At 42.3% G+C, this 12,731-nt stretch overlaps 1 protein-coding gene across 1 annotated transcript in view; it reads right to left on the bottom strand.

Annotated features, from left to right (window-relative positions):
* FAM102B (family with sequence similarity 102 member B) overlaps window positions 1–12,650 on the bottom strand; it is a 55,219-nt gene extending 42,569 nt beyond the window's left edge. The window contains exon 1 of the mRNA XM_019530659.1: window positions 12,361–12,650. Within this exon, the coding sequence (XP_019386204.1) occupies window positions 12,361–12,521 (161 nt within the window). The 5' untranslated portion in view covers window positions 12,522–12,650. The remainder of the gene's footprint in view (window positions 1–12,360) is intronic.
* Window positions 12,651–12,731: the final 81 nt, after the last annotated feature.

Genomic DNA, 12,731 nt, shown 5'->3' with positions numbered 1-12,731 from the left:
TGGAGGCTGAACAGGTTCAGGTCCCGTAGCCTCTCCTCATAGGGCCTGCCCTGCTCTCCCCTGATCATGTGAGTGGCCCTCCTCTGGACCCTCTCGATGCTGTCCACATCCCTCTTGAAGTGCGGCGCCCAGAACTAATTCAGATACTAACTAATTCAGAAAGGTATAATAATGACAGGAAAGCTGATCAGAATTAAAGGCACCTTTTTTCAAATTAACCAGAGTCCTTGGTATGGCATTCCAAAAAGTAGAAATGAAGTACTGTTAGAAGAGTGCCTAGGGAAGCTGGGAAATCTCCTCCTTCGGAGGTGTTCAGAAGAGGTTGGATAGTGCTGTCAGGGATTTTTATCTAAGAGTAGCCATGCCTATGCTCAACTAAGGGTATTTCCCATGCTTCTGGGTTTAGTGGTTGCTGCATTTGGCTGATAAGGACTTACACTGCCCTCCCCTCCCCTCTACACACGCACGCGCACACATACACGCCTCCTGTTGCTACATGCGTCAGGGGTTTTCTTTCATCTTCGTGAGAAGCCCTAGGTGTTGGCTGCAGCCAAGGCTGGGGATTCTGACTGGGGTGTACCAATGCTTCTGCTGGGACTAAAGCCAGGAACTTCCTGGCTAGAGGGTCTTGCTCAGGTCAGACCAATAGTCACTTCTGAAGTCAAGAAGATGCTTACCCCACAGCCAGATTAATACAGGCTATTGAGAAGTTTTCCCTTCCTCTGTAGTCTCAGACATGGTCCTCTTCCTTGCATCTCTTGAACATATTTTAACAATCCTTGCAGCAGCATGACATTGTTCACCATTTTCCCCCTGATATACCCATGGCAGATTAGGGCGATATGCTTTGTGGCTGTGTGGCAGTTGCTCATGTAGTTTCAGTAACAGGTTACACAGTGATTTGGGCTAGATTGAATAGGGATGATCCTTACTTAGCCAAGGGTTGCACTATATGATTTCTAGAGGTCCGTTCTAGCCCTACTCTTAAGATTTCTACAAACAGGCCCCCTTTCACTAAACACGCTGCAGCTGTCCTTAACTACCAATACCATGTTCAGTATCTTCAAATACTCTCGGGTGTTTTTAAACAGAAGCCATATACATCCCTTAAGAATAACAAGTTGCTGAAACCTTAAAAAAATTGTAATCTTCGCCCTAAGCTTCAGTAAAGGATACATTTTCTTAATAACATTCTGAAATGAATAACTTTAAGAATTTTAAGTTCTTAAGTTAAAATGTAAGAATTTTCTTAGTTAAAGAAAGATGCAAGCCAAATGTACAGTATAACAAAACCACGAACACACACACTTCCACTACGGGGTTTTTTACGCTGAACCAACTATATGAAAGGGTACTTTGTTTTTTCAAAGCAACATGCATATTATTTTCTTCCATGGTTCAGAGGCAGACAAGATGGCATCCTCTCCAAAAAACAGAATTTTTTCAAGCCAAAAAACAAAACAACCCCCCCAATAATTCATAAATACAGGGCTTTGTTATACCACAAATAGCTGTACTGAACAAACCTCAAAAACATCTGGCTTTATTTTTTGTGGGAAAGCATTCACTTGTTTGCACTGCCATACACTTTTATAGGGACAGCCCTGTTACTAAGTTTAAAAATTTTATATCAAAAATTGTTGCTGTCCTGTACCCTATATTCACTCACAACTGGACTAGACTCACAGGGGCAGCACTGTAATGAAATACTTACATACAATATGTATAAGCCATTTACAGCACAGTACGACTTGCTTGGAATAGTGTTCTTCTATGATAAACTGTTAAGTATTAGCAAAAGCAGAAAACTCAAACTGCTGGCTCTATCAGTACAATGCAGTGGTTCTCAACCTTGTTAGACTCAAGATATCCCTGGACAGAAATGAACAAAATGCCACCTCTTAGTTTGTTTTTTGACTACAGAAAGGTAATAAAACAGTTTTTCTGTTGTAAAAACTCAAGAAAAACCACAATGGGGCAGAACGTTTTTAACACTGCAGATTCTCATTTGAAATCTCTAGGTTCATCTTGTGAATCATGTTGGCACACCAACCAGTGCTAACGTTGTGCAGCAGTCTGCATCCTCCCTGAAAGGATCAGAATCCTTGGTTGAGAATCACTGCTAGAGTGGCAACAAACCTTATAAAATCTAGCCTATCAACCTGTTTGGAAACAAGGAAAATATTGTGCTCCATATGCATTGTACTAAAAACCCAAAGATACTCACCCGTTCAGTATCTAGGAATAAAAGAAGAACTTCATATCTTCTCACATGAGAGAGGGTTATTTTTTCCCCTAGATGCACAATACACAATTCATAAATTCATGCACTTTCCTGGAACAACTGGCTGCTGCAGCTCTGTAGAGCTTCTGCCAATTAATTCAAAGTTGTAGACATCCCACAAGGAGCTTAGCAGTCTAAATTAGTTATACCTCCGTGTTTGGAGAAACATGCACACACAGGACCCTTTAGGTACTCCCCATCAATTCTTCAAGCTAAGTTTTCAGTCTCCATCTTCCAGGATGACCCCACTGTGTCTAAAATCCTCCTCAATCTTGTGCATCACACCACCTCTCTCTCAAGTCTTCCCACTTCAAAATACACCAGCAGCAGCCTCTCCATTCCTCAGTTCTTGAAAGTTAAGTATTAAAGCCCGAGCTAGATGAAAAACAAGCAACCTCATAATTGCTGCAATGAAAGGCAACAAAAATGGTTAGGGGACTGCTGCACATGACTTCTGAGGAGAGGCTAAAGGAACTGGGCTTATTTAAGTCTAGAGAAAAAAAAAGACTGGGAGGGGCTTTAATAGCAGCTTTCAGCTACCTGAAGGGTGGTTCTAAAGGGGATGGAGCTAGTCTGTTCTCAGGGGCAGCAGATGACAGTACCATTGAGCAATGGTCTGAAGTTGCAGCAAGGGAAGTTTAGGTTGGTTATCAGAAAACACTTTCTCACTAGGAGGGTAGTAAAATATGGCAGCAAGTTACCCAAAAAGGTTGTGCAATCTCCCTCCTTGGAGGTTTTTAAGACCAGGCTAGACAAAGCCTTGGCTGGGATGATATAGTTGGGGATGGTCCTGCTTTGAGCTGAGATTGGACTAGATGACCCGAGGTCCTTTCCAACCTAATTTTCTATGATTTGTTTGTATGACGCTTTCCTGTCCCTATGTCTAGACAGGACCCTACAGCTGGTGCTTGAAAGTTGTAACAGCCTCTTGACAAGGAAGGAAATGATATTATTGCTTAAGAAGTTTATTTCACAGCATGAAACAGCGATCAACAAGCATGATGTAATTTGTAGTTAGATAACTTAAGTTTTTTGCTTACTAAAACAAAAAATATACTTTACTTCAGATTTTTAGCATCAGTCAGATTATAGGAAGACATGCCAAAAAAGCTCTAAATCCTTTAAATTCTGTCACCAGCAATCAGCAGTTGACGGGGAACTCTTAGCCCTACTTAAATCAATGACAGCTTTCTTTTAAAATACAATTATTGGAGGTGATCTACACAATATCTACCCACCTCCTCCACTCAAGGAAGAAATTAATTATTCAGCAAGTAACAACTCAGGGCAGGTAGCATTTGCACTGAACTGTGGCTTGATGACCTATTCCCAGATAAAGGCCTGACATGGCAGTTTTTTTCCTTTCAGCCAACTGGGAAGGGGCTACATGACAAAAAAAACCCAAAAGCTTTTTAGTATTAAATATGCCAGAAAACTGGTCCCATCCAGGAGAGAAGCTTTTATTTCTAGGGAACTTCAAAAACACTTTCTTCTTGTACCTACTGTGGTTAGAAAGTAAGTTTTCTACAGAAAACAGCTCATTATTTCAAATGAAGTTGAAAGTAAAAACAAGCAAACATAGCCCTTTCTTTGTTCAGAAAGCATCCTTTCAAGTTCAGGTAAAATACTGATTAGCAGAGATGTTAACATATCATCACCAAAATCCATCTTCTTTATAAACAAGAGTCTGTTCCCTTTTCTATTTTGATTAAGAAGGTTTCTCATCCTTTTCTATTTATTTCCAGATCAAGACTACTTGGAGCTTTGGATGATCTGAAAGAGCAATTACATAGATACAAAGCTGCACCTCCTTCAAGTTTCAGCATCAGTTATGCCACCACATTGATTTAGTCTTTTAGAAGCAGGAAAAAAAAATACCAGTCAAAACAAACAAGCACAGGAAAAAATAATATGTAAATTTAGGGGAAGTAAAAACTAATTTGAATGCATCTTTGAAGTAGTCTTATTTAATTACCATCAGTTAAATTAACCATGGGGCAGGATTATAGCAGTAAGTTTGGTAGTTCCATCAGTCTTGTTTTAAAAAGATCGGTGCACTTGCTGTTTCACAATGGAAATCTGCATAAGCAATGCCTCCACATGGAAAATTTTCCTCTCTAAATTTGTTGGTGCCAACAGGGGAAATAATGATTAAGCCAAAGCAACAGCAAACAGAGCCAATGAAGCAGAGAAAATAAAAAGCAAAAAAGGAAGTTATTAGTTTAAGAAGAGGCAATGAAAGAAAAACAAGAAGTGTTCCAACCTAGAAGGAAATACATGACAGATTTTACTTTAGACATACAGAGGGAAGTCTACTTCTACCCTTTGTATTGGAGCTAAAACCATATTTCACTAAGCAACCTAAGTATGTGAAACACTATGAGCATGTACAGACATTATCTTAGTCTAAGTCAGGGGTCTCCAACCTTTTTACGTAGATCATCTTTGGCATTTAAAAGCAACCCAAGATCTACTGTGTGCAGCCACCACTCCTCCCCTCCCCCACCCAGCAGGTAAGTCAGGGTTGGCGAAAGGGGGAAGGAGGGCAAATCGAGGCAGAGGGAGAAAAAATTACTTGGGGGGGGGGGGGCGCCTCCCCAGCAGGAGTCCCACTCAGCCAGGGCTCCATTCAATTTACCCCTGTTCCTGCCTCTGTGGCATGGTCCCTCACTGCAGGGGCCTGCTCCTTCCCACCCACCATGGACAGACCTGCTGGGCTGGGGTGCATGCATACATGCGGGCACTCAGCCCCCCACGCCAGCCTCGGATCGACTCCAAGAGGCTCCGAGATCTACTGGTGCATCACGATCCACTGATTGGTGACCACAGGTCCAAGTAAATTTAAATCTACCTAAACCTGTAGCCATACAGAATTTGGCGCACAGATGGGTCTAAAATGGTGCAAGATCTGGTGCGAGGTACACAACTGAGATTGATTTAGATTAACAGATGTATCGAACTTCTGTACTGTACTCCTATATTTATAAGAATTCAAAGGCTTGCAGTCTCACTTAAAATAAAGCAATCGATCTAACAATTCTTAGAATCTGATGAAAGACAAAAATGTTCTGAAAAAACAGAGCACGTACTATCACTCAAATTCAAAATTAGAAAAGTTGGCATTTTAATAATTCCATCATCTTGGGTGACAGTTCTGTAAAAAAGGCCTGCTGTATACTAGAAAGTTTTGTCAGTATGAGTTGACTTCTGTCAATATGACTTTGTAGGCATCCACACACAAATTTGCAGTAAGCTAAAAGAACTCCAGGTTTGTGCTGACACCTCAAGTATCAGGTTTGTAAACATACCATGCATATTTAAATCTCTAAGTTTACATCTGTTGCAGGAAGCACCGAGTGAACCTTCAGACAAAGTTCAAACTGAAACCCTTATCCTCCTCCCTGAAGTACTAATATGAATTGCTATATTATTGTTTTTATAATCCATGTGCTAAAGATGCAATTACACAGACCACATGACCACAGCAAGGTGAGGCAGCCCAACACCAAAGGTGATTTCAGTCAAAGTTTCCATTCTGTTATCTTTATTCAAGGTGAGAAAGAGATCACCAAGCGTGTATACTAATGGCAGTCTGCCCCTTCCCTATAGAGAGGGTTGATAGCATTGCCTGTTAGGTGTTCTTAATACTCTACAATAAGACCTTGTGTTTGCAGTCATTGAAATCTTTGCCAAGTTTGAAATTTCAGCCAAAATTGTTACTTCTGAGTGCCTGGGCTTGGGCTAGGACTCTTTTTGAACATTTTCAGCCAAAACAGCTAATCCATTTCCAAGAATGAGGTGGGCAGGGGAGGGGTGTGGGGGGTGGAAAGAGGTGAAAAGATGTTTCACTTTTGAACATAAACAAATTCTTCTGGTCTTTTTCCAGAAGACTCTAGTACCCATTATGTTGTGTGGCAAGGACTCTCAAATTTGCAAGGACGCAAATACTGCATGTAAATGTTAGCACCCAAGATCTCCTAAGGATTTTACCTTCACCTCGCAGACAATTACAGTTCCAAGATGGGACAAAACTTTGTTGTGCACAAACTCCCAACAGAGCAAGAAAATGTGCAATGACTATTGTGGCATTTGCTATCATCCCTTGGGATCCATTGTTTGTCTACCAAATGTCACAGTATAGGAAGTGTACTTTGTGAAGAATGAAAAGTTAATATCCTTGTTTTTAGTTGCTAGATTATGCTAGCTTTTGCTTCGATTTGGATGGAAATCACAACCTGTTTCCCTCACTGCAACTGTGTTATGTTAAAATGTGGGAAATCCTGATGATGGATAAACTATCCCATCAAGTTAGATTGAGAGAAAGAAGGATATTTAGAAATATGAATTCCACTCCTGACCTGATCTGTGTAAAGCACAAATTCACCAGCTGGTAAGCCAGAGTCTCTAGTCAGATTCCTTGAATACTACTGAAAGTTATATTTACATATAGCCTCATATTAGTAGTAGAGGTGATCATTTATAAGAATCATTGTATATTATTTCCTTTGCAAAGATGCATTAACCTCAACTCACAGAAACAAAACTCTAACAGGAATTGCATCACTGCCTGAAATAAAAACTGTGTTCAAAAAATAGTTAAAAGCACAAAATCAAACATGCAGAAAAGTCAGAATTAAAACTGGCCATTTAAAAAAAAAATCTTATACAATTTACACACATGCAAAATATGAATGTATAATAAGGGGGCTAAATTAAAGTTGCCATAGCCAACCTTAAAGCTGGCATTTCCAAGCTTTTGCAACTGTAAGTGGAGTGTCATGTTAAATCACAATTGTAGTAATATCTATATGTATTATCTACATGTATGATATACCTATGTAGATGTGTAATACCTATATGTAATATAAGTTTGGATGAATGAAAGATCTTAACCATGAAAAATGGTATAGGGAAGGGGAATTACAAGTGAAAGCTTACAATTTATTAAAATCTAAAGTGTATTATACTCCAGAAGTAATCCAAAATAAACACTAGCAACAAAATCCTTCTTTTATAGTAAATGAAAGACCTCTCCCAGGCTTAAGCATTAAGACTATCTGTCACTTCACTCTTAAGCACAATGTAGAGTATTTTAATGTTACATATTTCCTCACTTGGATTTAGATATTTACCAGCAAGTATTTTAGTAAAAGTCTTGATAAAAAAAGTATTTACAAATATCCAGAGGGACAGCTTCAGAAAGGAAAATCTTAAAAGTACCAGACAATTAAAAGTATTAGAAGTTATCCTGGTGCCTGCATGACAAAAATAATTTCCCTCTATTTGCAAACCAGATCTTCCTTGTAATCATTGTACAAGCTGTTCTTCAATCTAGTCCTAGAACTCCCAAGTACTTTAGTCAAATCACAGCTGCGTCAGCTAGAAAAACATTTTGGGCTTCCATTGTAAGCCACTGCAAACAGAGGCCAAGTCTTCAGCAATGTATTTGTTTCACAACAAAGAAATGACTGTGCTGAATAAATATTTTTCAATATCCTGAACTTCTACTTTAAGTATTTCCTACTTTCATATGAAACTGCTTGCAAGATTAGGACTTCAAATCAGCCCCATAATGCAATTTAGAAAGATAATTTCTGAAAATAAATCTAGTTGGATCCGTTCTACTTATAATACCCACACAATTTTCCTATGACAGTCAAACATGTCTATTTTTAGGAAACTGACTTTTTCTGTAAATCTGTTTGAAGAATAAATCTGGAGGAGGAAGTGCTAGTCACCTGTAAAATTGTTTTACAGTTTTGTAAAACAAGACTGTTCTTGAAAAAGTGTATTTTCCAAGATACAGAGCAGTAAGGCACCCAATTTTAATTCAAGGTCAGTGGCAGCCAAGCACCTAATTTCCCTATAATAACTAAAATGTCAGCAAACATCGGGTAAACACAATAAAAGACTGCTCAGGAGACAATGTGATCAATTTCTGTCAAACTTACACAATATTTTGGGAAAAGAGGTTGTATTCCTAAGTATTGTACAGGCGTCTCTAAATATCTTGAAGTGCTACAAATTTAACTATTTTCAGTACATGCCTACCAGCTGTGAAATAAACGGTAACTTTAGTTTTCTCACATTAGAAGCAAAAGTTAATATAACAAAGGTAACTCTGAAAAGAAATTAAACTCTGCATAATATCAAAGTCCTACTGTTCACCTGTGTACTTAAAATGTCTCTTTACACATGCTACATGTCAAGCCCTTCCTTTTATTGAGGGCATTTGTTAAACTCTCACCCCTGGGAATCAAGTAATTAATTCCAGAGACAATAGGAGTGACACTCTCTAATTTGACATTGAAGGATCACTGCAGAAGAATTCTATACCTTCCTGTACAAGTGCAGCAATATTTCTGTGACAAACTGCAGGACAGTTCTCAACTGGGCTGCAGGACAGAGTTGCTCTCTTCTGCCATAACACTCACTGCTGGGTACAGCTTTTGCACTATAAGTACACTACGCTGAAGTAGTTCATTTTTTTGGTTCCAATCTTGGAATGCAAGACAGCAGATCCCTGCTCTCCACTATAGATACTACTGACATTGCTCATTAAGAGTTAACTGTCTACATCACATCATAGAATCAGGACCTAAAAACTTCTGACTGTGTACACATAGGATATCATGTATACATGCAAAATTAAGTACATGTATTTTCAAGATCAGAGCCTCACTTCCTCATCACATAAGAAGGTAAGGAGGGAAGGAAAGGATGAAGTTTGTAGCAATATACTACATGCATCTGCCTGACTGTGATCTATTTTCTTTAAATTAAGGTGTCACCCGGATGATATATGAAAACTAGAGAAAATTACTCTGTAGCAGTAATATGTGTATAACAACAGCAAAAGTAAGTTAGTACCTAAATTATGCCACCCTATTAATGAAGCAAAACCATTCAGAACCATGTTAGAACTAGAATGAAAACATTGCACTGTACCCCCACAACCTCAAGTCTCTTTTCTCCCCCCCACCTTCTGCCAGGTCCCAAAACCCATCCTGGATCCATGCTTCAGAGTAAAAGTGCATTATTCAACATCCCATTTAGAGGCAGGTACCCTCCTTGACTACTTCCATTCACAGAACCAAAGCCAGGAAATTCAGTAGAATCCATTAGCTAACAACAATTATGATGAAGGAATTGATAGCAATGGATTTTTAAAACTCATTTCTATCTGTCCTCAAGAAATATGGAAGTTTTTCATTAAGTGGTAATGACATTAAGTGACTGTGAAAGGCACAAAGACAAATACAATAGGGCTGGGTGCTTTATTCTCTCCCAAGTAGTTGTGGAGTAAGGCTGGCTGCCAAAAAATAAGAATTTGTAACAGTCAACACTGCAACGTCAACACATTTTGGAGGGGGGGGGGGAAATAGCCCAAGGTATAATCTGTCCTGTGCATCATCACCAGCAAATCAAGATTCTGTAATCAGAAGTGAGCTGACAGTTCATTTAAAGCAGAGACGGTTATCCAAGTCAGGTACAAGGCAGGGTAGATTTTCACCTTACAGACTAACCAAATGATGTTGTTGTGTGTGCGTGCATGCACACACACTTCTTAATTTTACAAGGTGCAAATCTACCCTGCCTTCTGGTTCAGTTCAAGACAGAAGGAACCCAGCTGTGTCAACAATTGTTTCCGTTCACCTGCCAGAGCAAATGCAATGTCATTTGTCAGTTAAGTAAATGATTCGCATGTGTACAGGAAACAAAAAGCAATTTTTCTATGAGCACTTATGTTAAATATTTTATTGCAATCTCCAAGGTCAATATACATGAAGATAAAATGCAGTAAAGCATCAAATGGAATAAGACATAAAGAGCACCATGCAGATCGCATAAACTAAGAGTGGGCCATTCTCTGGTTATAACTACTTTACACTAATTGAGGTGTAAAAACGTATCTTGCCCCTGTACACTGTACTTGCACAAATCCAATTAGACTCTATAACACAGAAAATGTATAAAGTTTAATAAATTTTCCACACAGAATCTTATTATTGGAGAGTCATCTTAGCAAGGAAGAGGGCAGTAGGCAGAGCAGTTTTGGGTACAAGCAGTAGTGGTAGGAGTCAAGCTGCTTGCCCCCTGCCACCTGTTCTCTCCGCCCCCTGCCTTGGGCTCCCAACCCCCCCACTTTTCCCCCAACCTCTGCTTCCCCCTTCACTTTTCTCCCCCCACAGCCTATACCCCCTTCCCCCCCACACTCACAGCCTTTTCGCCCCACTTCCTCAACAGTCTCTACTTCTCTGCCAAACCCTCTTCCCCACCCCCCTCTATTTCTCCTCTGCCTCTTCATTGCCCTACACCTTCTGGTCCCCCACCTGCCCCTCTTACCTGTCCCCACTCCAGCTTGGGGCACAGAACACAGCTCTAGCCTGGTCCCATAGCAATGGCAGAGAGCCAGCACTGCTGCTGCAAAGCTGGGCCATGCTCCATGCCTCAGGCTGGAGTGGGGATGAAGCCTCCTGGTGCTGGAGCAAAGGTAAGTAGGGGGCAGGGGGCAGGACATGGGGAAATGGAGCCAATGCTGGGGGGGTACAGAAGTGGTACACAGGAAAGATGGGGAGAAAGAGCGGGGAACCCAAACCTGCAGGGGGGCAGTGAAGGGGAGGAGGCAGGGGGTGCATAGGAGGTACAGTCTCCAGCCCTCACCTGGATTAGGGGCTAGACTGAGGTTGCAGCAGTGGCTTGCCCCCCCACCCCGCTTTGTACTTAATTCCAAAAGGAGGGGCTTCCCCCCCATATTAAACAGGGGAGAAAAAACCCCCAAACCCCCCCAGAAACCAAAATTTATCTTGGCAATGAATTAATACAATATGCAATAGCCAAACTACTTCTGTTCCACTCCTATAAAATAACTGTATTAGGAATTTCACTCACTGAAGAGGCAAGGATTTTCTTTGTGGTATCATTTATTGGACCAGTTATACAGTTGGGAGAGGTGTTAGATAAGCTTTCTGGCACAATGTGAGGAAGGGCACCGTGTCCTGAAAGTCTGTCTAACCTCTCCCCCAGATTGTACAATTAGTTCAATAAAAAACATTAACAAACAAACAGAAGTCCTTGCCTTGTATTTTTTGTCATTGTGGTGGTCCGGGAAATACACTTCAAACCCTAGTGCTAGTAGAGAGAGACAAAAGTCAGAATTAATTCGCACACAGTCTTTATTTTAGCTTCTTAGCATTTCTTGAATGACAGTGGGTTTTTAACCAGTGTGGCAGAGGCATTCATTTCCTTGCCTTTTTCTCTGTAATAGTACTTCTGCAGAAGATTGCCATTTTTCACTCTTAACACCTCTTGCTGGTATGTAAGAATTCAAGGAGATGAAAAACTCACCTGATTGACCAAATACTGGGAGCCTTTTAAGTCAATTTAGGAACATCTTCCTCCCCACCCCACCCAACAAAAAGAGGCCAGGCCCTTAGACCTGTACAACCACCCTCCCATTTATTCAGCTGGTTTCTTTAAGTCACCAGAAACCGGTGGGAGAGACCAGAGGACAAATTATGGCTCTACTGTATAGGCAGAGCCTAGTCAAGTCTTTCTGGATCCTCTCCCAAGCTGGGGCAGCCCAGAGACTACTGGGCTCCAGCAGAAAGGCAGGGCTCAAATTACAGGGGGGCTCAGGGAGAGACAAGAGGCAAGACTCCCCCACCCTAAGATCTGACCATCATAACTTGGGGGGGGTGTCTCTGATTTTATTAGGCATTGTGATAGGGCAGCCCAATTTTTTTTGCAGCCCCCAAGAGTCAAGGTGTAATTCAAGCCCTGCAAGTAAGAGATGCTGGGAAGGCTGCTGCCAACGCCTGGAAGGGCCCGGCAGCACCTGAAAAGCGGCCCGGGAAGGGGCCCCGCTTCTCGGACCCGCCGCAGCCAGGGCGGCGTGGAGGGGCCGGGGCCACCCGCAACAGGAGAGCGCGGCGCGGGGGGAGGGCTGCGCGCAGGAAGGGCGGCCGGGCTGGCGGACCCCGCCGGGGGCAGCCCGGAGAGGAGCCCCGGGGGGACAAGCCAGCGGGGGCCCCTCGATGCGGGGGGAGCGGGAGAGGACCGCCGGGGGCACATACCGGGACGACTCCCCGCTGAAGCTGCCGCCGTCCAGCAGGCGCACCTTGCAGAAGAGGATGCCGTTGACGAAGGGCACGGAGGACAGCTCGTCCAGCTCCAGCTCCACGCGGAACTTGAACTTCTTCTTCTTCATCACCATCATCATCATCATGAAGGCCATGGGGGGGTGGCGGAGCGGGGCCCAGCCCGGCTCCTAACGGCGCTTCCCGCCCGCCCCGGTGGTTTATATGGCACCCGCCGCCTCCCTTTCAAACCGCCCCGCCTGCGCTCCCCCGCACCCCGCGGCCGCAGGGCGCCGCCCGGGCGGGGCGGGGAGGGGCGGTGCCGGGCTCCCGTGAGGGCGAGGACTGACTGATTTATTTATTTAGAC

Source organism: Crocodylus porosus, unplaced genomic scaffold (assembly GCF_001723895.1).
Source record: "Crocodylus porosus isolate Cpor-Errol unplaced genomic scaffold, CroPor_comp1, whole genome shotgun sequence".
In the NCBI taxonomy this organism is placed as follows: domain Eukaryota; kingdom Metazoa; phylum Chordata; order Crocodylia; family Crocodylidae; genus Crocodylus; species Crocodylus porosus.
Note: the sequence above shows the minus strand (reverse complement) of the source record. Positions and strands in the feature narration are given on the sequence as shown.